Raw genomic sequence first — 27,531 nt, 5'->3', positions numbered from 1 at the left:
CAGAGTAATTGTTCAGTTTCTCTACATCTACAAAACTGATATTGTCGGTTTTTTTAGATTTTAGTGTGGTTTTAATTTATATTTCCTTTTAATGAGGAATTAACAAGGTTGAGGACTTTTCTCGGTATTTATTGACCATTTGGGTATACTATTGTGGAGTGCCTATTAAAATCTTACAGCCGTTTTCAATTGGATTGTCTTTTTCTATTTTGTAGGAGTTCTTCATGTAGTTTGGAAGGTTCAGGTTTGATCTCATGGCTATACCATTTGACCACCTTTATCTTTTCTTTTCATGGATAGTAAAATGTTGTAGAAATTATCTGCATTTTTCTTTGTGTGGCAAAACTAGATTTAGTACAAAAATCTTTTGCTGAAATGTTGACTACTTGATTAAAAATTGTTTTTGAATTACATTACTGTCTCTCTCCCTGAATGCCGTTGTGTAAAATCCTTACATGTTGCTCAGTACACATCATGCTTATGTGAGTTTGCTTATGTATCTATTTGGTCCCAGAACTGTGGGCTAAATTAAATGTTTATTGAACTTTTTGTGGAAAAAGTGAAAACCTGTTATGACAAGATTGACAGAATGGGTGCTAGTTTTGTTTCAGGGGTGTGGATGGAAAGCATTATGAAGGATTTTAACTATTTAGAATATGTGGAATATAAAGGAGAGACCACCTCAAGGAGAAATGAGTAGGCATCTTGTGGATGTGAGAGTGACTAAGAAGGTAAAACATTTGAGAGTTGATTCCTAATTACCGGATTGTGGGAAGGTGTCAGCTATACCATGTACTTCTCAGTGGGGTTGGTATGGTTGTTTGTTTACCCATAGCCTTGTTCTTTCTAGGCTAAAAGATGACTTGTAGGGACACATAAAAGATCAGAAGTTGGTGAGAATGGTTTTGCTTTATTTTAAAGTTGTTAGGTAAACAAAATATTTTGTCTCTGTAAGTTGATTGCTTGCCTTTCTTATAGGAGCATGAATTAATAATATATGATATTTTACTAAAATATTATAGTTAGGATATGTTTCCAGGTACATTAATCTTACTATTAACTACTTTTTTTGAGGGAACTTCAACTTATTCATTATAAAGTAATTTTTTTTTTTTTTTTGCAGATATATAATGAAAAGGAGTTGTTACAAGGGAAATTGGATCTTCTTAGCGATACCAACATGGTAGACTTTGCCATGGATGTGTACAAAAACCTTTATTCTGATGATATTCCTCATGGTAAGTTTTGGCATTGCATCTGAAGTTTGACATGTGAGCTGAGGGCATGTGTATTAAACATTTTGTGATTTATAAAAGAACTTTAGCCAAGTTTTAATAATTATTTGAAAGATTTAAAAGTTGTTTGAGAGAAAGGTAATAAATATAAAGGCTACAGGTCTTCAAAAAGAGTATTTTCTTATCGTAAAAGGTGTGAATCTACTTTAAAACACGGTCATCAATGCTTTCAGTTCATAGTATGCATCATCAGAGTTGTACTTACTAATCAGATTGCTTCCTTAGAATTAGCTGGGAATGTTGCAGTTTTTTTGGCTTGCTAGCTTTTTCAGTTAGCATCTTGTGTGCCTTAGAGATTTCCTTTTTGTCTTGAAGCATCTGAGAATAGCCATGGTTCTCAAAGCCTTGGTCCCCAGAACCAGCATCTTCAGCTCACCTGGGAGAGCTTGTTAGAAATGTGAATTCTTGTGCACAGATTTACTTAGCCAGAGAAAGTTGGCCAAAGACCAACACTCAAATTAGGGAACTGCTATGGTATAGTGTTTTCTAAATCCCTGTTTTCTGTAAGTAAAGTTACTCAGTCGTGTCCGACTCTTTGCGACCCCATGGACAGTAGCCTACCAGGCTCCTCTGTCAATGGGATTTTCCAGCAAGAGTACTGGAGTGAGTTGCCATTGCCTTCTCCAGTAGATATTCTTTAAAAACAAAAAAACACTGCAAGTAGTACTAAAAGATTCTAAGAACTCTTCAGTAGAGAAATAACAATTTGCTCTATTTAAATGGACATTTCTCAACATTTGGTCACAGATTCCCTCCGTGTGTGAGAAACACTCTTCTAGTATATACTTTCTAATATATAACGTAGAAATTATTACCTTAAACATAATCACTGTTTTGACTTCTACTAAAATTTCCTACAAGACCCATAGCTCTTTAAATTTTAATTTGTGGTGAAAAAGTAAACAATATTTCTCTGAAACTTTAAAACATGCTAACAGGATAGGTTACATGCAGGTTTTCTCTGACTTCATAATGCAGTAAAAAGAAACTATAGAATTGTTTGTGAGAGATTGCCAAACTAGATTTATAGTGACAAGAGAAGTTACTGACTGGATTTAAATTCCATTCAATCTAGTTGAAAACCTGTAGTAATAATGTATGTAAACCCTTTGGGGCCTCTGTTCAGAAACTGGGATAATCTCCTCAGAGAATGCAATGACAGCAAATATAAAAACACCGAGACTGAAGTCTCTGAAATGTAGAATTAGATAATTGTTTCCTCAACAGCTTCTTTCAGATTGTATCTGTGTATTCCTCAGTTTTCTTTGAGAGTAAGAAGAGGATTCCCTCTGAGTTTGTGATGCTAGAAAGAAACAAATTGGATTTGGGGGAGTTACTGAGTTAGTGGCTTCTGGCATGTGAATAAGTTGGGGAGAAATAAATATGTGCACAATATAGACAGTTTGAAAAATGTCCAAGACATCCTCATAGTTAGCAGTATAATTTAACATTGTAGTACTCCTTTGCATTTTTAATAGCTTTGAGAGAAAAAAGAACAACTGTTGTTGCACAGCTGAAACAGCTTCAAGCAGAAACTGAACCAATTGTGAAGATGTTTGAAGATCCAGAAACTACAAGGCAAATGCAGTCAACCAGGTAGCTTCTTTATTTTTTAAAAAATTATTTAATTGAAGTTGCATTGATTTATAATGTTGTATTAATTTCTGCTGTACAACAAAGTGGTTTGATTATGCATATATATATTTTGTATTCTCCATTATGGTTTTTTTCACAGGATATTGAAAATAGTTTCTTGTACTGTACATAGGTCCTTATTGGTTATCCATTATGTATTTAATAGCTTCCATCTGCTAATCCCCTCTCCCCCTGCAGCTACAAGTCTGTTCTCTGTGTCTGTGAGTTTATTTCTGTTTTGTAGTTCATTTGTGTCATATTTTAGAGTCCGCATCCAAGTGATGTCATACGATATTTGTCTTTCTGTTTTTGACTTAGTATGATTTAGGTACAGTCATGTTGTTCCAAATGGTGTTATTTCATTCATTTTATGGCTGAGTAGTATTCCATTGTTCATATATACATCTTTATCCGTTCATCTGTTATTGGGCATTTGTGTTGTTTTTATATCTTGGCTACTGTGAACAGTGCTACTATGAACACAGGGGTTCATGTATCTTTTTGAACTACAGTTTTGCTCAGGAGTGGGATTGCTGGATCATATGGTAGCTCTGTTTTTAGTTTTTTGAGATACTTCTATACTGTTTTCCATAGTGGCTGGACCAATTTGCATTCCCACCGACAGTGTAGGAGGGTTTCCGTTTGTCCACACCCTCACCAGCATGTGTTGTTAGACTTTTAAGAATGGCCATTCTGACTGGTGTGAGGTGGTACCTCATTGCAGTTTTGATTTGCATCTCTCTAATAATTAGCAGTGTTGGGCACATTTTCATATGCCTGTTGGCCATCTGTGTGACTTCTTTGGCGAAGTATCTGTTTAGACTTCATGCCCTTTTTCAGTTGGGTTGCTTGCTTTGTTGTTGTTGAGTTATATGAGCTGTCGTATTTTTTGTTTGTTTTTGCCACATTGTGTGGCATGTAGGATCTTAATTCCCCAACCAGAGTTCAAACCTGTGCCTCCTGTAGTAGAAGGGAGAAGTCCTGAGCACTGGACAACCAGGGAATTCCCTTATGAGCTGTTTGTATTTTGGGAAATTAAGCCTGTGTTGGTCACATCATTTGTAAATATTTTTTTCCAGTCAGTAGATTGTCTTTTCATTTTGCTTATGGTTTCTTTTGCTGTACAAAAGCTTTTAAATTTGACTAGGTCCTCTTTGCTTATTTCTGTTTTTATTTCTGTTGCCTTCAGGTAACCTCTCCTTAATTTGAATTCTAAAATTCTCTTTTCTGGATTAATACAAACATTAATTCATGCTTTATCTAGTACGCAGTCTAAAAGTTCATGGGCTAAAAGATCGCTTTGTCTGTTTACTTTCATTTATGCTTATTGTGTAGGGACCAAGAAGTCCTTAATTATAACTTAGTACTAAATGTTTTTAGAACTTCTTGACCAGTTAATCCAAATCTCATTATGCTGAGCAGATCCACCCCTCTTCCCAGGGACTTCTGGGAATGTCTGGAGACATTTTCGGTTGTCAAAACTGGAGAGGTACTGCTGGCATCTAAAGAGAGGCCAGGAATGCTGCTCTACATCCTACAGTGCATCAGACGTTATCCTCCCTCCCCCCTAAAATAATCACCCAACCCAAAATGTCAGTAGTGCTGAGGTTGAGAAACTCTGTTTCTAGGGAGGACCTGTTCAGGAATCCTGAGCTCTCTTGATCACATTGCATCACTCTCTTGTATCCTTCCATGCCCAGCCCAAGGAGGGTGGTGGAGAGCTGATAGGTTATTTTTTATTCTTGACTTCCTCTTAGCTAGAAGTAGACTTATTGTTTGGTTTCCAAAGAAAGCATGTTACCTTTCTCTGACTTTACTAAGTGAAGACCTTTGTGTTATTAAAAATGTTTAAAAATAAAGTCTTCTACTAAAATTGAATATTGCCATCATGGAAAATCTTTTCTATCAATATACTCACTTGAGGAGTTGTTCAGGATTTTACCATGTTGCACCTTGAGTTCTTATGATACATCATTGAACCAAATTTTTAGTGTGATTGGCTCTAAGTTTTTATTTGTGATTTGAGAAAGTGTTACCAGGTATATCTTTTTAGAAAAGCAGCAAGTACTATATGATTACTATACAATACTATAATGTACCATATTATACTGCCTATATATACACACAAAGATAGTTATATCTTACAAAGCTATTATATATGTTTTCATATATTTGTATATAGCTTTCCTTGTGTGTCTATGTTTACTTGTATACACTTAGAATTAAGTCCCAAGTAAGTGCCCACAAAGGGACAGCTGAAATAATCTAAATGTTAGGGTACAAAGAAAATTTAAGATTTAAATTCTAAGCTTAGTCTAGTCACTTAACAACTGGGAAGTAATTGGATTAGGGTATGAATAAGATAATATAGATTTGTTCACCAAATATTCAAAAGAGACAACTCTTTGTGACTTAATAAACAATAAATTGGAAATAAATGAAAGGATGGAATTGTGGGTTAAAATCATAATCTAAGTTTATAACCTTTTCATTTTCACATTAATAATCTCTCCCACCAGTTCCCCATTTTAAAATGTCATTGAACATATAGTACTGTACTTCTCATACTTGCCCAGAAATACCCAGTTGGCTAGAAGACAGTAATTATATACTTTATAATATAAAAGGTGTAACACAAAGTTCTTCACTGTGATCTACAGCAAGTGTTAAGTGAGGGTTTGTTTTTTAATCTTTTTATGTTAAAATTTTGTAGATGTTTTATTATTATAATATGCTCATATCCCCTCCCCATTAAACCTTCAAGTAAAATTATGCTCCCAAAGACATGCAGCAGTATTCATTCTTGCAGTAAACATAAGGAAGTGGTTTCATTCTTGAAAATGCGCAGAAGGCAGGTAACTGCCACCTGTCATTTATCCCTTGGTGTCTTTGTCACCAGTTTGTTTTTTACTAGGCTGCCAACATCTCAAGTTATGCTAATTTTAGAAAAGTTAAATTGGGTTTTTTAACACTTTGGTATGAATTGTATATTGATAGAATGTGTAGCATAGATAGCATATAAGTTAAGCATGATTTATTAGTCTTATAAATTTGCCAAATCACTGTCCTTATGAAAAATACTAACATTGTAGAGGGGGGCAAAATTAATATATAGGGTTAATTCGTGCTTGTTTGTATCATACATTTATTTCCTTCTCTATTCTAATATATTAACAATTAGAAATGTGTCCTCAAGAGAGCAGATAGCGTTTTCAGTAGGTTACCACCTAAATAGATCTCACTGATGTCACTGTAAGAATAGTCAGAATGTTCTGGTTTTATAACCTGAAAAACTAAGATCATGTGGTGAATCAGAACATACGGTTTTCAATTAGGGCTTAAGAAATCTCAAAGTGAAATTTTAAACTTTAGTTTTCCTTGAGTTCCTATTCCCTATGTTCAAAACATGTAATGTTCTGTTTGTTTCTGGAAGTCTTATTTTTAGTGTTAAATATTAAAGTAATTATATGGCTTTATGTGAGTAATAAGATAGAAGTTGAATATGCTTATTTTCTGTGGCCTGTGAAGTACAGTAATTTTTTAATTTTTTTATTAAGGGATGGTCGGATGCTGTTTGACTACCTGGCAGACAAGCATGGTGTAAGTGGTCTTTTAAAAAACTATTTAGTTGTCATGTGGTAATAAAGCTAATTAAAGAACAGTGCTGAATAGTTAGATTCATGACTTGAAAAGAATGTAATTTCCCGATCGATGTATTAGACATAAGCCCAGGTATGTTTTTGAAGCTTTAATTTTTAAAAATTAGTCTTGATTGGAAAATAATACGCTTGTAATTACCTTTAGATAACATGTTAGCTTTTTGTTTTTCTGATGGATTAAGGAGTAGGTAAAACAGAACTAAATTTGAATTAAAATGCCTTGAGGAATAGCATTAAGTAACACTGCCTTGTGGAATGTAGTAGCCCTTGACATTATCAGGACCTTTATAAATCCTCAGATAAAGGAATGTTGTTATAGGCTTGCCTAGCCATCTTCCAGTCTCCTTCCCTTGCATTAACTCGAAGTGTGTATATAATCAATTGCATATAATTAATTATTTAGCATGCATTCAAGTTTTCGCTTTTATTTAACACATAATTATTGTAACAGGAGGTATGTTGACCACTATGCATGATTACTTTTTCTAGTTTCTATGTAAAATGTTTTGATATATTTGTTAATGTTCTAGTTTGGAGCCTTTCTCAGATTTCTTCTCTTCCACTTGGTTTGCATCATAGACTCTAAAAATGGGTGTAAGATCATGTGGTTTTCTGATATTGGGCTGGGGGAGGGATCAGTTTTTGAAAGAATTGCTATCTGGGGACATCTGAAAGAGTAAATGGTTTGAATCTTAAAACTCAAAATTAAGAAGCATGACCTAAGTTTTTTTCTTTTTTTAGTTCAGGCAGGAATATTTAGATACACTGTACAGGTATGCAAAATTCCAGTATGAATGTGGAAATTACTCTGGAGCAGCAGAATATCTTTACTTCTTTAGAGTGTTGGTAAGTAGTCTCTTCTTTTCTTTTCCTTTTCCCTCTCTTGTAGGTTGCCTTGGTTCTTCAAAATAGGTCTATAGATTTGGGTCTGTCCATTAAGTTTTCAGCCATCATTGGCAAAAGAAAAAATAAACTTTCAACAAAAGCCAAAGAGAAACAGAAAACCTTATGTCAGGGCCTCAAAATTTGGAGGGAAATTAACTTGTCCTTGAAATCCAAAAGTAGGAACCACTAATTTGTCATTTTATATATAGCTGTATGATTTTAACATTAGTAGAGTTCTATCATGTAATAGATTTGTTACAATAATACTACCCGGCACAGTGAGTGGCACATTATGGGTGGCATATTACTTAATTTTTAGTGAGTAAATCTATTATTGCTGATTTTAGTTCAGTATTTTATGCTGCACATATTCCTTGAACTTGTTCTAAACAGCTGTGGAATTCTAATGATATTTTAAAAAGATTTTATGCCTTAATAGTAACTTTTTCTACTTCCGCCCCTCAGGTATTAGACCATAAAGTTCATTTTTTTTTCCCCATTTTGTAGGGAGTAGATGAGTTTAAATGGTATTGCCAGATAATAGCAATTTTGCCTTATTTGCCAAGTTCTAGTTTCATTGCTTTTATTAGGTAGAGAGAGTTGTGTAAGCTAAAGGGAAAATCAGGCTTCACACTCACAGGTTTCTTTCTCATTCTGCCTTCTGTTTAGGTAATTATATTAATAAATGCCTTCTAAAATTTCCAAAATTCTTGTTTTAACTAGCCTCTCATTTGAGAAATTATAATTTGTTACTTTGGTTTAGTAAGAAACTGCTTACATCTCTGATAACTAGTTAATCCTAGAAGTTGGGAAATGACCTCTTAAGACAGAGACTTTTTGTTTTCCAACCTTGGAGCAGTCCCTTCTTTCTGTCTCTGTTTTCTGGTACTTTTTTCTTTTAGCCCCGCATGTCACAAAGAAAAGATTCGATGGCTGTTATCTTTGGTTGTTTTCTAGGAAATTAAATTTTCCTTGTTTTGCAAGGGAAAGAAAAGTTTGGTATTATTAAATCAAATAAATCTTACACTTTAAAAAAATACTTAGACAATTTTGTTTTTTAAAAATACCATCCTTTCAAAGAAATAGATTTCACTTAATTTGATTTGAAAAAAATTATTTTTTCTTTTACTTCTGTTTGTAAACGAATTCTTAATTTGCAGTTTAGCTGTGGTTAGCTTGCAAGTGCGTTGAAGGTAATGGATGATGCTAAATTTGTAGTGGCTTATCAGAAAATTCCGTCAGTTTTACTTTTAATATTATGAAGGATTTAAGAGAGCAAAAGTTGATTACTTTGGAAATGTAAACAGCTTAGAAGAGGATTGTAAAATCAGAAGCCTGATATGATTACAGGTACATGAAAAGAGTTGGTTATTCATATCATTTGTTAATGCTGGGAGTGAATTTTGAGAATGAAGATTTAGTGTCGTGTTAGAGTTCTAGCACAGTAAATTTATTGTTGCTGGTCAGTGAGTGAATGTGCCATTTTGCTAAGACATGGAAACTTAAGGTAACTGCTGGAAATCCAGATATTGAAACTCTTCTAGCATATCCACTCTTGAAAGCAGGTTGGTATGAAGAGCCAACTGTAATGACATGGACTTGAGCCAGAGTAGTATGCATGAACCTTTTGGGAATTAAAAAACTTGCTGCACTGCTACAAAAAGCTTTTTATCCCAACCTGTATTACATATTTTAGTTTTAATAGTATTAGTATGTTTATGTAGTATGGTTTAGTCTGAAAATTTCTGCATGTGATTCATGTATGCAGCCTCCCTGGTGGCTCAGATAGATGGTGTATACTTAAAAAGTTTGCAGAGTTTTTATATTTACTTTTGTAAAATATGAAGATCTCAATTGGTTTCCTATCTTTAAAAAATTCTGAATTGATCTTAAGCTTTTTCATCGCCTGGCAAATCTTACAATAGAATTCAGATAACATTCCAGTGATTGAATACCATGGTCTGGATACAAAATTAATGTTTTATGTTAAGAATCAAAATACAGTGATTGGACAGTACTCAGAAATTAGGTGCAATTCACCTTAAAGTTTTTGTCCCATGTTGTGCCACAGAAAAAATGAGTTACATGGAGTTGGTTACTTCATGTTGGCATATTGATAAAGGCTAACCAAGCTAAGTTTTAAGCTGGTTTAATTTACTTTTTCTTTTCATATAGATAGACACCATTATAAAATCTATGAATTTGTTTGAGATCTTCTTAATAGCAAAGATAAAAATCCTGTATTAGATTTGGGATAAATAATGTCGGTGTTTTTGCTTATTGGTTATTCAATTTTATTTTTTTGCAAAGGACCTGTTTTCATTTCTAAATTCTTTCCTAGTGGTTGATTATTCTTTTAAATCTATGGTTAGGGAAACATAAGCTATGAAAGAAGCATTGTAACTACGATCAGAGATTAGAATTTGCCTCTCTGAGTGACCTATTGTAGGTTTGTGTTGTATAAAGTAAAGCTGTGTGACCCTAGAATCTACTTTTATTTTTAAAAGATTTGGTGGCTTTTAGAAAATACCAACTAGTATTTAAATGCACCCTCTTCGATTGTGAAACTTCTTTGAATAATACTGTAAGAAATTTATTAATTTAAATTGAAATGGTGGAACAAATTTGGTCAGAATTTTGGAAATTTTTTTGTTTTGAAAGTTATTAGCACTGTTATTTTAATTATTTTGTTAGAATTTGCCCTCACTGTGGTTTTTGGTCTGGCTTCAAAATATAACCCCTCCCCTCATCCACCAGCTATTTGAAATAAAAGTAATTTTAAGATGCTGGGACTGTTGGTGATCATATTTGTGTATGTGATTCACTCAATTTAAAATTTGCTACTCTTAAGTACTTGTCATTCAATTTAAAGGTACTTTCACTTGACTCAAGAAAGTTTGAGTAATGATGATTTGGTGGATTTTAAAATCTTTTCTTTTGTTTTAGTGTATTTATTTGTTTATTTTGAGTTTTAGAATCTTGACTGAAGATTTGGATCTGATGTGCTCTGCTTGATAATGTCACTGTAAAAGATGTTTATTTCATACATCGTTCATCGCATTTTAATATCTAAGATTGGAATGTGTCCTAAATTGACTGAAAATAATAATACACCTTAAAATTGATGACATCTTAAATTTCCGTGAAATATTAGTACTTAGATTTCTTTGTAAAGATCAAACATCTTATCCTTTGTAATTTGAACAATAGTTTTATGGATATTTGTGTCAAGTTTTTAATTTCAGTAAGTTTTAACATGCACATACCTGTGCTGTTGCTGCTAAGTCGCTTTAGTCATGTCCGACTCTGTGCGACCCCATAGACGGCAGCCCACCAGGCTCCCCCATCCCTGGTATTCTCCAGGCAAGAACACTGGAGTGGGTTGCCATTTCCTTCTCCAGTGCATGAAAGGGAAAAGTGAAAGTGAAGGCGCTCAGTCATGTCCGAGGCTTAGCGACCCCATGGACTGTAGCCTACCAGGCTCCTCCATCCATGGGATTTTCCAGGCAAGAGTACTGGAGTGGGGTGCCATTGCCTTCTCCGCATAACTGTGCAGCTACCACCAAATCAAGATAAAGAGTATTTTACCCCAGAAAGACCCCTTGTTCCCATTTGCAGTCATACCTCATCTCTTGTTTATCTACTGATTGGTTTCCATCCCTATTAGAGTAGCCTTCTAGAATTTCATCTTAAGAGGAATGATATTTGTAAGCTTGTGCCTGGCATATTTTGACTAGCAAGTTTTTGAGATGCGTTTGTGTTATCGTATGTATCAGAAGTTTGATTCCTTACAGTCTAGGAATATACTAGTTTTTCTGTTCATTAATAAACATTTGGATTAGTTCTGGGTTTTGTCTGTTTCAAATAAAGATATGAATATTCATATACAAGTTTTTTGTGGACATAAATTGTAACAATAATAAGAACCAGTGGTTTCATTATGTTTCCAATTTTAATTGGCATATTCAGTCTATGCTATTTTCCTGTTCTAAGAGTTGATTACTGTTGCAAATTCAGTGTCTGCTATTTGTCTGTTCTAAGAGTTTGCCTGTTCTAAGAGTTTGTTATATATTTTTCAGTATATTTGAATTAGTTATTGCCATCAAAGGAAGAATCTCAGTATAGGCCGAGTCTGAATTAGGTGTGGTTTTAATCCTTATAGTTAAGGCAACCTATAGTACTCTGTATCGTAGTTTCTATTCTCATTATCATTTTGGTAATGACTCACATTTTCTGAGTTTTTATTATGTGTCAGATAATGATGTAATCTTCTTTACATGTATTATGTTGTCTAACTCATACAACAATTGAGGTGGGTTCTGATAGTATCTTCATTCTATAGATGAGGAAGCTAAAGCACAGATGGTTCAGCTGTTTATAGTGGTAGAGCCAAAATTAATGGTGGTTGGATTTCCAGTCCTGCCCATATGATTTTATTTAACTTGTAATTATGATATGTACTAGTAGTACTTTACAATTAATACCACCATGTAAATGCTTCAATGAAAAAAAGGTATTCTGCCTCCAGTACACTCACTTGCTTCTGCTGCTTTAGCACAGTTCAGAGTCATTATATAATACGCTTTTCTTTGCCTTGCTTTTTGAGAGTCCAGCTTTGCTTGTTTTGTTGTTAGCCTAGTCCTTATAACTGTTTGGGTTTATCATATTCTTCCGCCAGTGGCAAGAGGAGATAGCATGGCCCTCATTTCTCTTTTTTTGTAGGTTAAAATTTTGTAGGTTGTAAATTGTGAAATTTATAGCTTTTATGATTAGAGGTATAATTTTCAATAAGTTATGCTCTCCACGCATCATTTCTGCCCTTTTTTTTAATGAGGATAAAAAATTTTTATTTACCTTTTACTGTTTTAGAATTGTATAAGAAAATAAACTTTTGTTGCTCACTGCATATTCCTTTGATAATTATTAATGTTATTAGCCAATACACCTGCTTTTCTTTCTATGACTTTTTCCATTTGTATCATAATTTGGAAAGTTTTTTGTTCCAAAAATTTTTTAAATTGTAAATGAGATCCACAAGTCTTTATTTCCATGACTTTACTCTAGGAATTTTTAGCAACAAATTGCTTCTGAATCTTAACTCTTGGCAAAGGTTTAGGTCTCTGAAATTCGATTAATTGTGTATGTCATGTCCAACTCTTTGCAACTCCATGGACTGTAGCCCACCAGACTCCTTTGTCCATTGGGATTCTCCAGGCAAGAATACTGGAGTGGGTTGCCATGCCCTTCTTCATGGGATCTTCCCAGCCCAGGGATCGAACCCAGGTCTCCTGCATTGCAGGCAGATTCTTTACCATCTGAGCCACCAGGCAAACCCTGATTAAACTATCTGGAATGTATTTCGCTAAAACACTGTTGCTGTATCCTAGTTTTAAGTTACTCTTTATTTTCTGATCTAGACTGAATATCAAAGACCTGAGTATTTTTAGTAAATTAAGTTAAATGAAAGCTGTTTGAGTCAGTTTAACCAGTGTGATCCAAATAAAGGGCTTATATATCTGCAGTTTTGGGATGAGACCTTTAGATTTTTTAGTAGGCTGGATGGATATGTAGGGTATAAAATACACATCTATTCCTCCAAATTATTCAGAATATAATTAATTATGATGGCTTCAACAGGTTCCAGCAACGGACAGAAATGCTTTGAGTTCACTCTGGGGAAAACTGGCCTCTGAAATCTTAATGCAGAATTGGGATGCAGCTATGGAAGACTTGACACGGCTAAAAGAGACCATAGATAATAATGTGAGTTACACCTTTTTAAGGTGATTCTCTGACATTTCTATGTATCCTTCATACTTCTTGATAGGAATAGCACTGTGTACTTTTAAAAGGAAGGAAGAATGGGAGGGAGGAAGACTAAACTAAAATGTTGACCTGACTAAAAAATCACAGTGGATTAGTGGGTTGATTAATTTTAATGAATCTCCTTGAAGGAAGTTGTCAAACTTCTTTTTGCTCTTAGAGAAAATAACTCAGTTTTCATTTTTGTTAGAGCTGTAATGCCTCTTTTACCTGTTTCAGTGGAAATGCCATAATACTCTTAGTGCTACCGTTTATTGACAGTCCTATGCAGAAGACATTTTTCATCTCCTATTAGTGTCTTATAAAACCTCTTTTTATGGTGTATTTAATTTAGTGCTTGCTTTTAAAAATGTTTCTGAAATGAGTAGAACTTAGAGGCTCTGTAAAAATGGCTTAGTGGACATTGTTGAATTTGTCTCTGAGAACAGGGAAATTTTGAATGTCAAGGGTCATGTAGAGAGCAGAGTAGTCTAGGGGATTGGACTTTGATCATAATGATCACAGTGCACATACTTTAGAAGATCTTCATTTTAACTAAAATTCTGATATCAGCAATGTTTATTCCCTTTCCTCTTTCTCATATATTAATATTTCCTTTGTATACATTTTTTAATCCTTTAGTCTGTGAGTTCTCCACTTCAGTCTCTTCAGCAGCGGACATGGCTCATTCATTGGTCTCTGTTTGTTTTCTTCAATCACCCCAAAGGGCGCGATAACATTATTGATCTCTTCCTTTACCAGCCACAGTAAGTTATTTCACTGTATTTTTTTTTTTAATGTTTATTTGTTTATTTATTTGGCTGCACTGGGTCTTTGTTGTGGCATGGGGGAGCTTTTAGTTGTGGTATGTGGGATCTAGCTCCCCAACCAGGGATTGAACTGGGCCCTCTGCATCGGAGCTGCAGAGTCTTAGCCACTGGATCACCAGGGAAGTCTCCACTGTATAATTTTCACTTTAATTATATGAAATCAAATGGAATTTTTAAAATTTAAAAGGTACTTCTCTCTAACATATAAATTGGTTTTCACGTTTTTTTCCCCTTCTTCATGTGATAGATATGCATGTTCATGGAAAAAGCTTACATATAACTCTTAAGTAAATTATTTGATAAAAGTATATTCTGAGCCCTTTAAAGTGCTCTTTAAGTGTGATTCCTGGGCCACCAGCATTCATATTTTGCAGAATCTCAGGCCTTATCCTAAAAGAATTGAATAGAATCTTCCGTGTAACAAGAATCCAGGTAATTCATACTTGCATGAAAGCTTCAGAATTGGAAAGCTTTAGGCTGTATTATTTGGAAGGAAGATAATACATCCCAGGAATCCCTTTTATGTCATGTTTGCCCTATCATCCAGCTTTTGGTAACAAGAAATACACTGCTTTGTGAACTGTACTGTTCTATCACTAGGTAAAGATCATTTTTTAAAATTTATTCTTCCATTTGGGATAAATGCCTCTGAATCTTCTGCCTGTTATTTCTTAATATTTTGGTTGGAGCAACAGAAAACAAGACTTACTTTATGAAAATATTTCAGATACCTGAAGATAATTTTCCTTATTCTTTCCTTCAAGCTAAATCTCTCTGGTTTTATCAAGTAATGTAGTTTATTGCGTTCTTTAGTATGATGGCTGCTGTTCTTAGATAAACACCAGTTTATCCATAGCCTTTTAAAAATCTGGATGTTTAACATCGAAAGCTTATTCTAGAATTATCTAAGCTTTATAGAAAGCAGTGGCAGTATTAGCTTCAGTGACCAGTACATATGCTTTTATTAATTTAACCCAAGATTGCATTAACTTTTGTTTTTGGGTATGATTTATTAACTGTATTGTTGGCTAAATCACACATAAATACTTTGAGCCATATTTCTGTTATTTTTAACCTAAATTAAGATAGAGATCCTAATACATTTCACTTGATTTCTGCTTATTGTTGTCTGTCAAATTAAGATTTTAATTTTTTTATAAAATGTGTATTTACTTTATAGAGGTATAGTTTAGGAATTCATGGTGTAATACCCTTTTAATATAAAATCAGTGAACATTGAACAACCTATTTTTTATTTTTTTGTGTGATTTTCTAAGTTTTAAAAATAAGGCAGTAATACTCTAGCAATATTTTTGCATAAGTTGATGAAATATTATCATCTAAACTGATCACATTAGTAACCATGTTCTTTAAATGCTCAGTTTATTAAGATTTTTAAGACTGAAATATTTGACCTCTTCAGTTAAGTTGTTAACATGAACATCTGAACTTTAAATTTAAGAGAAATTAAGTTATCGGTGGTGATAAAGATGAAAAATATTTGCCGACCAAGAAATGCCAGTAATTTTTAAATGTAGAAACGGAGCCATTTTTAATGATATAAGTTGTGTTTTCTACATTAAATGCTAAATATTCCCCTGAATCTGGCAGATAGAAGCACTTTTATTAGAAATCTGCCTGGCTTATTTTCTGTATTAATATTACAACTTAAGTTCAGTATTAGTGTATTTAGTCAGTATTTGCATGATAGGGTGGACTCCGGGAGTTGGTGATGGACAGAGAGGCCTGGCGTGCTGCGATTCATGGGGTCTCAAAGAGTCGGACACGACTGAGCGACTGAACTGAACTGAACTGAACTGAAAGTCGCTTAGTTGTGTCCGACTCTGCGACCCCATAGACTATATGGTCCATGGAATTCTCCAGGCCATAATACTGGAGTGGGTAGCCTTTCCCTTCTCCAGGGGATCTTCCAAACTCAAGGGATCAAACCCAGATCTCTTGCATTGCAGGCGGATTCTTTACCAGCTAAGCCACAAGGGAAGCCCTTGTATCATGATACACTAGTCCAGTTTGTTAAAACTGAACACAGGCAAGGAAGCTTTTGTAACAGGAAATTATTTTGATCTTTCCTTGAAAAAGCAAAAACTACATGGCATTAAGTGAGGTAGAAGACAGTGATTCCAGCATTAAATTTTAAATGTAAATTACAAGAGGTAAAATTTTTTATAATTTACATGGTTTACAGTTATTTATTTTATTAGAGATGTTTTATAGCATTCAGGTATGCCATCTAGATTCACAATAGACGCTAAAGCGGGCATAAAAGCTTGTTTCTCTATGAGCTGCTGTTCCTCCTTAAAGAAACCCTCTTTGTAGGAAATTGAAAGTTGCTCAGTCTTGTCCAACTCTTTGCAACCCTAGGGACTATACAGTCCGTGGAATTCTCCAGGCCAGAGTGAGTAGCCTTTCCCTTCTCCAGGTGATCTTCCCAACCCAGGGATCGAATCTAGGTCTCCTGCATTGCACGCGGATTCTTCACCGTCTAAGGCACCAGGGAAGCCCCAAAATTTTATAGTGGCATATTGTTTGCTGGATGTAATAATAGATTGTAATCTGGAAAGTTAAGTTATAGTACATTTGTTGCATTAAGTAAGCTCTTAGAAAAGGTTAAAAAAGGAAAGGCACTGTGTACTAAAGTAAGATCCTACAAGGATGTTATATTTTTTTCTGGCTTTTGGTTTAGGAAGCCCACAACTTTATTTGGTACTATTTTAGGGGTTTATTTGCAAAGAAAAAAGCTGAATCAACCTCAAAAAAACTGATGTATAAAACCAACATGCCATCATTTGCTATGAGAAATGCTAAGAGGACTAAGAACATGAAACACTGACCAGATTGTTCTGACCCTATAGATTTAATATTTATATAGGAAGCTATGGAGTACAGAAGATTTCTTTATGAACACTTGGAATCAGGATAGAATATTAATTTATGTGACTAGAATGTTTAATAGCACCATCAGATTAACATACCTGTTTCCACAATATTTTTATCACTAAGTCTACCCAGGATCCAAGTCATGAACATGTTTTGGTGTGTATGTCACCCTAAATATTTGAGTGGGCTTTTCTAAGATTTGCTTTTTTCTATACTTCTCTTTTTTGATTCTGTTTCAGATCACTACCTCTCACTTTGCTCCCATCTTCTTTCTTTCCTGATCCCCAGTGTTGATTTAAATATTTTTGATTTTAATATTTTTTATCAAGTTCTCAAGTCTTCCTGATATGGTAGTTTTCTCTTACTAAATTGATGAGTACTACCTATCTTTAATTTTAAACTGTCCATGCATCTTATGAAAAAAGATGTTTTATGAGAATTTCAGATCCAAGAATTAAGGATATATTTCTCAGTATTTATGGAGGTTAATCAGACATGCATTCAAATGAAGAGATTAAAAACAAAATTGTCATGTAGTGTTTTGCCTCCCTTCTGAATAATAAACCTGTAAGATTGTCTTATGAATTTATTAATATCTCTAAAGTCATGAGTGGGAGTATGAACCTTCCCTAAATGAGCAAATCTGATTCAGACATTGGATACTGTAGTAGCCGGCTCTAATCTTGATACCTAGCAGGTGGGTTATAAGGACAGGTTTTCTTGTACTCAGTCATAGGGATCCCTAGGAATTGGCTTTCTACGCTACTACTTACGGGTAGACTCACTCTCCTATAGTTTTTGTAGTTACATATGTATCCAGAGAGGAATATTATTGAGCTGATTTTAAAAACACATCTTTAAGTTAAGAAAGTAAACAAGAAAAGTAAAAAATATTCAAACCCACTGTAAAAATTCTATAATATAAATCAAGGGGAAATATTATGGATTCATTCCTGACAACCTTATGGCTTTTATATAATTAAAACTATATTTAATTCCTTAGTAGAATCATTTATTATAAATACTAGAAATATAAAGGTAGTAGTTGAGATAGCAGAAAGTTTTGTTGAAGATAAAAATCAAACTTTTATAAAGGAAAACAATGCAAAAACTAGATTTGTTGTTTAAAGTAAGATAAAGGTTCATGTTTATAGAAATATAATGAAAATAACTTAGAATTAAGACAGTTAATTATGAAGCTATATTCTGTAAGTAGGCTTAATGCTTTTATTTGTATTTCCACGGGTTCATGTATAAAAAAGAATACCTTATGCCATTAAAAATCTGAGTAAGTTTTTAAAAACTAGAAATTTCATAGCATGTACTTCCTGGACAAAAATACAGTAAAACTGGGCATTATTAAAAGTTTTATAAATACCTGAATCAAAGAGATTAAGTGTTGATAATTGTGAGATACCTGCCAAAGCAGCACTCAGAAATTAGTTCATAGCCTTGAATCCTTGTTCAACTTTTAAAACCTTGATTAAAAGTACAGAAAAACTGAACAAAGGCAGCGATAATAAAATTAGCAATGTATTAGTAAATGTTAAACATTTTCATCGTCACAACTCAGTATTACAACTTTAAAATTTCTCCAGAATATGGTGCTTATCATTTTCACTTGCCATAGGGTCAGGTTACCATCATATTTTCTTCCTCATTCAGTTCAGTTCAGTCACTCAGTCGTGTCTGACTCTTTGTGACCCCATGAATCACAGCATGTCAGGCCTCCCTGTCAATCACCAACTCCCAGAGTTTACCCAAACCCATGTCCATCGAGTCAGTGATGCCATCCAACCATCTCATCCTCTGTTGTCCCCTTCTCCTCCTGCCCCCAATCCTTCCCAGCATCAGGGTCTTTTCCAATGAGTCAACTCTTCGCATGAGGTGGCCAAAGTATTGGAGTTTCAGCTTCAACATCAGTCCTTCCAATGAACACCCAGGACTGATCTCCTTTAGGATGGACTGGTTGGATCTCCTTGCAGTCCGAGGGACTCTTAAGAGTCTTCTCCAACACCACAGTTCAAAAGCATCAATTCCGCGGCACTCAGCTTTCTTCACTGTCCAACTCTCACATCCATACATGACCACTGGAAAAACCATAGCCTTGACTAGACGGAGCATTGTTGACAAAGTAATGTCTCTGCTTTTAAATATGCTATCTAGGTTGGTCATAACCTTCCTTCCAAGGAGTAAGCGTCTTTTAATTTCATGGCTGCAATCACCATCAGCAGTGATTGTGGAGCCCGAAAAAATAAAATCTGACACTGTTTCCACTGTTTCCCCATCTATTTCCCATGAAGTGATGGGACCAGATGCCATGATCTTAGTTTTTTGAACGTTGAGCTTTAAGCCAACTTTTTCACTCTCCTCTTTCACTTTCATCAAGAGGCTCTTTAGTTCTTCTTCGCTTTCTGAGGTTATTGCTGTTTCTCCTGGCAATCTTGATTCCAGCTTGTGTTTCTTTCATCCCAGCGTTTCTCATGATGTACTCTGCATATAAGGGTGACAATATACAGCCTTGACATACTCCTTTTCCTATTTGGAACCAGTCTGTTGTTCTATGTCCAGTTCTAACTATTGCTTCCTGACCTGCATACAGGTTTCTAATGTCTTAATGACATATTCTAATTTTTTCCTGATGATAACTTTTTCATGTGAGAATACACCCATTGGCTTGACAGATTATTGTTTCATTCATTTTCCTAGGTTGCATATTCTCTAAGTAGAGTAGGTTTTAGTAAGTAGTGTGTAATTTGCATTTGTGTCTCTACAGTCTGTGTGTCTTTTTCAATTGTCATTGTTATATAGTAGGTATTAATGGACAAAATATCTTATTTTTCTGTGTTTAATTTCTAATAGCACAGAAATACAATTTAATGTGGTTCATTGAGTATATGTTAAATTGATAGTTTATGTAGATTGTGATTTCAGGCTTTTTTAAAGTACAAAAAGTACTGCAAAGATTATTTATACTTTTGTCCTTGAAGTGAAAATTTTTGATGCTAGTGCCGGTTGAGTCTCTTACATTATATACATTATCATTTCAGCCATAATTTATTCTGAATCTAAAATGGAGATGATTTACACGTTTGAAAAATGTTGAACTTTTAAATGTAATATAATATATAAGATAAGGTATCAAGTGTAAGCTGGAACAGTGTTCGTAGGCTATTAAGAGATGAAGCTTTGCCACCAAACGTAGGTGCTATTAGGAAGAATGCATATGTAATACAATGCTCTTGTTAATCTCCAGTTGTAAAAAAAGATTTTAAAGTTAAGTTAGCAAAAGAATGTTTGATTTGTTTTATAAATAAAAAAAGTATATTTCCTAAGAAATTTCAAGTTTTACTGTTAACAGTCAACTAGATTGTGTCCAGAATTTGTCCTCGCTTACCATCTGCTGTTGTTTTTCTGAAACTTCCTAATTGTCCCTGACAAGAAAACTTATTTATGCAGGTATTTTACTTGCTTTAGCTTAGGATGATCTCTAGAAATCCATCCTCTGCAGTTATACTAAGTCTAGCCTTTTTAATTTTTTTTAGCCTTTCTGGAAATACCCTTCTCTTCTTTTTTGTACCAATTCAAAGCCTGCCTGTTTTTCAAGATCCAGCTCAGGTTTACTTCCTACATAAGGTCCTGTATATTGTGCCTACCTTATACTTGAAGTTTAATTAATGTCTTTCTAAAAAAAAAAAACTTACAATTGCCTTATTGCCCCAACTAGATTATAAGCATGTTTGAAAGGAGAATTTTATTTGGTGGTTTATTTTGTCTTATCCTTTGATTACCAAACATTCTGACTTATAGTTAAAAAATACTGTAAGAACACTTCCATAAAATTATACAATTAGAGCAGGGTTGTGCTAGAGAAAAAATAAACTTTCTTATTTGACCATCCTGAAATTGCACTTCAGAACACAATAAATACTGAACCTCTTATTTAAAGGAAAAATAATTTTAAGTTAGATTTCAAAAATAGAGAAGGTATAGGCTCCTGTCTTACATAGTTTATAATCCAAACAAATAACAGAAGTAGCTTAAAAACATATTTAACTAAATATAGATGTATTGTGCGTGTTAAACACTATAAATTTATGACACTTACCAGTGAGACCTGGAGAAGTTAGAAGAACATGAAAATTGACTTGACTTTTAAATTTTGATTGATAAAGAAGAAAGGAGATAAATGATAAAAAAGAGAAATAGAACAGAAGAGCACAGTGGTTCCTGGCAGGCAGTTAAATAATGATACCTATGTTTTTTTTATATTTGAACTAAATCATATAATTACTGATCCTATAAGAGTGTAAACTAAGATGACTTGCCCAGAATCACCCTTAATCCTCACTCCCTTCCTTTTTGTGCTGATCAATATAGATAACTTACCCCCATACATAGACAGGATCACTTCTGTCCTAGCAGGTAGGAATTCCCTGCTATGTTTGGAAGTCTACTGTGGTAATGCTGTATGCTAAAAGCGATGGACCATGAGCTAAAAATTAAAAAGACTTGTGGCCCATTGCCTTTTTTCTCATGGCCTGCAATCTGAGAATGACTTTTGCATTTTAAATGGTTAGGGGAAAAAAATGAATAATATTTTGTGATGTGGAAATTATGAAATTACAGTTTTAATGTCCATAAATTTTTATTGGAACACACATTCATTGATCTATATGATCTGTGCATGTATAGAGATAGATGGATATAGAGATACAGAGATAATCTATGTCTGCTTTCAGACAGTAGTGGCAGAGTAGAAATGTTGTGACTGAGATGGTCATACATTGTTGCACTCTCCTTGCTTCACTGCTGCTCAGTGCTCTTTGAATCTCAGCGATGCTGCCCTAGTACCTGGGCCTTTTCAAGTGTCATGTGTATCACTGCACTGCAACATTTTACCAGTGCATACTCATCAGGTCAAAACAATAGGAGAAAAGTGGATTTCAGATGTGCTTAAATTTTAAGGCACAATGCAGTGGAAATATTTTGTTTCCGATTGGAAAACAAAGCATTAAACTGACAGTGTAGATATGGTAAAAATATACAGTGTTCATCCAGATAACCAGGCCGGAAGCCTTCACTACAATATTCCCAACTGATTACAGAGCAACTCTCAGGAATATTAGGAAATTTAAAACAATATTGCAGCAGAATTTCCTCACAAAATTAAGGAAAATGAGGCTTCAACCAAAGTAAGTTTCTGAACAGCTCTTTTGTTAATCAAGTAAGGAAAGCCATTTACTAGTTATGTGTGGTTGCAGCAGCCAAAAAAATATGTCCAGAAAAAAAGAACTTGTTTAAAACTTAATAGCCTTCTACTGAGAACTGTTCCTCAGAATTGAAGATATTGGGAGCACATCAATAGTCAATTAAAAAATAAAGTATATGAATGTTTAGTGATTTCTTGGATTCTATTGATAGGTGTTTATCAATATGGCTAGTTGTTGGTTTGAGGAATCACTGTTGGATTTGAAGTGTCTGAAGAACATGCCTTTATGAATAGTCTGTGAAACAACTACAGTTGAAAATATTTTCAGAGTTAAGAAAACACTAATTTAGTACAACCTGAAGTGGAATCTGCTAAACTGTGTTAAAAATATTGGTGGCAAATATGTGTGGGGGAGAAAATTGCTTATTATTGTACAAATTTACAAAGCTTGTGAAATTGTGAGGTGTTGAAAGCCTGTAGCTATCCATTGCACTATACATTTCCATGTATTTTGTGGAAGATTCCTGAATCCATGGTGCATTATTAAACCATTAGCGTCAACAGTGAACTTCATTTTCTGTTGTGGGCTTAAGTGTTCTCCATCCATAAATTTTTGTTTGATCGATAGAATATCTTGACTTGCCCTAGTACCACAATGATAAAATGGCTTTGCAGTGGCAAAGTTTTATTTTGACTTTTTCTAGGTTAGAGTAAGATGGAAATTTTCCAAACAAAAAATTGCCCTCAACCACTATGAGCAAGCCCTGAATGGCTCTGGAAGTTAAATTTTGCTATAGACTTAATGTTTCTTAATTCAACCTAAAATTACAAATCTGAACAGTACTTATATGCAGAGTTATACTGCAACAGGCATTTGATGATGAATAACATAGCATGAATCCTAAGTAATGTCTAGGTGCTTTAACCTTTCCTGTTCTTTCAAAAGTTTAAAGAAGAAATGAGACCTTCATTCCCACACAGATTTGTAGCAGATACATTTTTTAAGCTCAAGTTACATTTCCAGAAAGTTTTAGATCTCATTGTAAGTACAAAGGAAATTTCTGTGTATGAAAATCCATCTAACTGTGCAACTAAAATAGAAATGATTTATTTGCAATGTAATGATAGCTAAAAGGCAATATCAAAAGATCTTAACAGAATTCTGTAAAAGCCTTCCAAGTGATAAATATGCTAAATTAAAGTCTTATCATTGATATCAATGTTTGGTAGTGCTTGCATACATTAAAAAATCATTGTCGGGTTAAATATGTAAAATCTCGTTGCAGATTAGCATTAACAAACATTTGTAATAAATTTTAATAGGGATCTCTAAATTTGAACCCAATTAAGCAAAGTTACCCTATTAAGGGAATTTTACTATTTTTATTAGTAGGCTTGATTATAAATATTTGTAGTCAACTATTATATTTTGAGTTTTTATAATAAAATATTTTAGACATTTTTTAAATTTTTATAGAGGTGCCTGATTAATATTCTGAGTCTTGCCTTTTGACCTGCAAAACCTAAAATATTCATTATCTGGCCATTCACAATAATTTTCTAACCCTGCTGTATACTCACATAGAGAGAGATGATTTCTTAAGGACATAATTTTCCAATAAAAATAGTGAAATTATACATGATGCAATAATATAGAGAAAGGATAAGTAAAAAGGGGGGTTTACCATCATATAAAATAAACTTTAATCTTGTAGGGATAAATCTATGAATGAGTTCCATAAATGCCTACTAAAACTACCTACTTCAAATCTGATTAAGAAAACCAATCATACTCTCCTATACACCATGTCTCTGGTAAGAGTATTGAGGCAGTCACTTGTACTGAACAACAAACATTGCATTTAAAATTTTCTGCCTGAAACTCAGACTTAATTTTTCAGATAATGAAGCTTTTAGCTGATTTATTTAGTTATCTTTTCTTAGAAATTGTTTTGTTCTTGAGTTAATATTCATTATTTTTATACCTTGCCTTGTTTAGAGGGAATTTAAAGAGAACTAAGTGGAACTAGATTTTATCTAAATGTTAGGTTATTATCAGATTCTAGGGTCCTCTGATGAGTTCAAACAACATTTTCTGGGGTATCTACAATATGACAAAATATAGAGATTTATTAATATTATAGTCTGGGAGAACTTGGGAGATAAGGTTTCTCTGCTGGACCTTGAAGAATGGCTAGAATTTAGGCTTTCAGAGGGCTGTGTTTGGGAGAGCAGTTCATGTGGAGTGAGCTTTAAGAAGTGAAGAAAGCAGGAGGCAGTCAGTGGTGTGGTGGGAGATAGAGCTGGATGGGTACTTTGGAGCTTGAAGATTCAACTAAGAGAAATGGACTTTATTGACAAAAATTTCCAACCTAGTGCTCAGAGGTTCTTACTGGATAAAAATTAGGGAGCTGTAAAAGGAAATTGAGCAGGAGAAATACAGGATAAACACCGAATCACCAAGGGTGGTCAGCTGCTGATCATCAGAATAGTTTCCAGTCTTCCATCCCCTGAAATTAATTTGTTTTAATTTAATTTGTGTAAGTGCCTGAATCTCTTAATTATGAGGAGTGTTTTGCACATAGGTTTTCACACATTTGTTCTTACAGGTAAATGAAATCTTTTGAAACAGACTGATGGCTTGTATAAGGGCCTTTCAAAATCCTTTTACTCAACAGTGGTAATAGAATTATTTACCTCTTAAGTGAGTCTCTCATCTCACTCCAAATTGAGAAATACCAGCTGGCATTCTTATCATTTAAACTTTTTCTTCGTCAAGATGGCCCTAATAATACTCATTTGTAATTTTTTACAATCCTTGGTTACTGAAACAGTGCAATCTGATGGGCTGCTCAAGTGTTTTCGTTAAATCACAGATGATTATAGATCTAAAAAAACTGGGTAAGTTATTAAGTAAATTTCATATTTTTATTTAGGTATCTTAATGCAATTCAAACGATGTGTCCACATATTCTCCGCTATTTGACCACAGCAGTCATAACAAACAAAGATGTTCGAAAACGCCGGCAGGTGCTGAAAGATCTGGTCAAAGTTATTCAGCAGGTAAAAACTAAAATCTTTATTGAATTTTAAAATGTGCCTAAACTTTAACCTCTTTTTCTTGAAGAAGTAGGACTCTTAGTTCTTATGGTGAAAAAAGTGAAAGTGAAAGTCGCTCAGTCATGTCCGACTCTTTGCAACCCCGTGGACTGTACAGTCCATGGAATTCTCCAGGCCAGAATACTGGAGTGGATAGCCTTTCCATTCTTCAAGGGATCGTCCCAACCCAGGGATCGAACCCAGGTCTCCCACATTGCAGGCAGATTCTTTACCAGCTGAGCCACAAGGGAAGCCCAAGAATACTGGGGTGGGTAGCCTATCCCTTCTCCAGAGGATCTTCCCAACCTAGGAATTGAACCGGGGTCTGCTGCATTGCAGGCAGATTCTTTACCAATTGAGCTATCAGGGAAGCCCCTGTTGGTAGGGTAAAAATGTTTAAAAAATAGGAGGAAAGTATACATAAAAAGAGCCTCAAATGGGCATATACTGCCTTTCAGTTCAAGATATATTTATGGTAGATGTGGCATGAATGAATACTGCTCTCTGCTAGTTGGATACTTAATATACATTGTGTATTAGTGTTGCTCTTACTGCAAAGAGTAAAGGAGATCTGGAGCCTGGAAGTTTTTTTTTTTTGAAGGGCACTACCTATATAATACCAGAGTAGTTAATCTAAGAATAATTTAGATAGAAAAAGGCAGTTTTAGACAAAAGGCATATTCATCAGACTATGAATACACTTTACTTGGAGAAGTTCATCACTGTTTATTGATTAAGGGAGACTTTTGGCAGTAGAGGAATTTGAAAGCTTTTGGAAAGATTCTGCTGCTGCTGCTAAGTCGCTGCAGTCGTGCCCAACTCTGTGCGACTCCATAGACGGCAGCCCACCAGGCTCCGCCGTCCCTGGGATTCTCCAGGCAAGAATACTGGAGTGGGTTGCCATTGCCTTCTCCATTGCATGAAAGGGAAAAGTGAAAGTGAAGTCACTCAGTCGTGTCCAATTCTTAGCAACCCCATGGACTGTAGCCTACCATGCTTCTCCATCCATGGGATTTTACAGGCAAGAATAGTGGAGTGGGGTGCCATTGCCTTCTCCATGGAATGGTTCTAGGATGACCATTTAGAGAACTTGGTTTAGAAAGCATTATAAGGTTAAGATGCGGCCTTGAAGTAGGATATGAGCAATTGCTTTGAGAAGATATACTTGGTAATTTGTTAGAAACTAATGGTAAGGGAGGAGAAAATAGGAAGATTGGGGGCAGTCTACCACTAAACAGTGTTGAATCAAATCCAGCTTAACCTTTGGCTTAATTTTACAGGAGTCTTACACATATAAAGACCCAATTACAGAATTTGTTGAATGCTTATATGTTAATTTTGACTTTGATGGGGCTCAGAAAAAGCTAAGGGAATGTGAATCAGTAAGTATACATTTTTGCTTACAAATTAATTCTTTAATTTGGGGGTATTATAAGAATTAACCTAACAGGGTTTTATTAATTATGTCAGAAATGTTTATTAATCTTAAAATGGCAGACTGTTTAGAAATGTGTTGGGTCAGAGACATTTTTAATGTTATTACTATGTGTCTATCCCTTTTGTTAACAGTTGGTTAAAACATTAAGGGCTTTATAAATTCACACATAATTTCATGTCTTATCCTGAATGAATAAAGATGTGAAATGCTTTATATGTATAAGCAAGATTATATCAAGTTTTACATCACAGTTGTGATTCCAGCTTGTTACATAAGCAGGCCTAATTTAAAATTTTTCCTATGATTGTATTTTAACATTTGCTATAAATCAGTCAAGCTAAGAGTGAATTTTTAAACTAGTATCTTCTGTTAGCTGGCAGAAACTAAGGTACTGTCAGAGCATCTGAAAGAGTTGGGCTTACAGTCTTTTTTCTTAGTTAGTTTACAAGTTTTGAGCAACTTAAGAATTACCTGTTAAATGCATTTACCAAAACTGGAAGTTACTAGCTCTCGGTTTCATTTTTGAACACAATTACTAGCCCAGAAATGGAAAGAGTTTGTTGAAGAACTAAGATCTTATTTGTCTAAGGGGAAAAAAATTACATACGTATACCTGTAGAGATGATTTTCAAACATTGGACAAAATTTGCAACAACTTGTGTATATGTAGTATAATAACTTGTGTACATGCAATCAAATGTGACATTATTAAATATTGGTGTTTATTGTAATACTAAGCATCTAGGCCTTGCCAGACAGTGGGGCACTTGGTTGCTGT

General features: G+C 34.3%; 1 protein-coding gene across 2 annotated transcripts in view; it reads left to right on the top strand.

Annotated features, from left to right (window-relative positions):
* The window catches only part of EIF3E (eukaryotic translation initiation factor 3 subunit E), a 48,060-nt gene that overhangs the window by 4,393 nt on the left and 16,136 nt on the right, over positions 1-27,531 (top strand). For both annotated transcript variants that reach the window (XM_081503055.1, XM_081503054.1), the window contains exons 2-9: positions 1,124-1,238; positions 2,774-2,891; positions 6,488-6,530; positions 7,331-7,435; positions 13,112-13,237; positions 13,919-14,043; positions 25,153-25,279; positions 26,596-26,697. In XM_081503055.1, coding sequence (XP_081359181.1) covers positions 1,124-1,238; positions 2,774-2,891; positions 6,488-6,530; positions 7,331-7,435; positions 13,112-13,237; positions 13,919-14,043; positions 25,153-25,279; positions 26,596-26,697 — 861 coding nt within the window. The remainder of the gene's footprint in view (positions 1-1,123; positions 1,239-2,773; positions 2,892-6,487; positions 6,531-7,330; positions 7,436-13,111; positions 13,238-13,918; positions 14,044-25,152; positions 25,280-26,595; positions 26,698-27,531) is intronic.

This window comes from Giraffa tippelskirchi, chromosome 6 (genome assembly GCF_054371585.1).
Source record: "Giraffa tippelskirchi isolate mGirTip1 chromosome 6, T2T-mGirTip1v1.2.pri, whole genome shotgun sequence".
NCBI classification, from domain to species: Eukaryota; Metazoa; Chordata; class Mammalia; order Artiodactyla; family Giraffidae; genus Giraffa; species Giraffa tippelskirchi.
The sequence above is the reverse complement of the archived record's forward strand: the minus strand, read 5'-3'. Positions and strand labels throughout refer to the sequence as shown.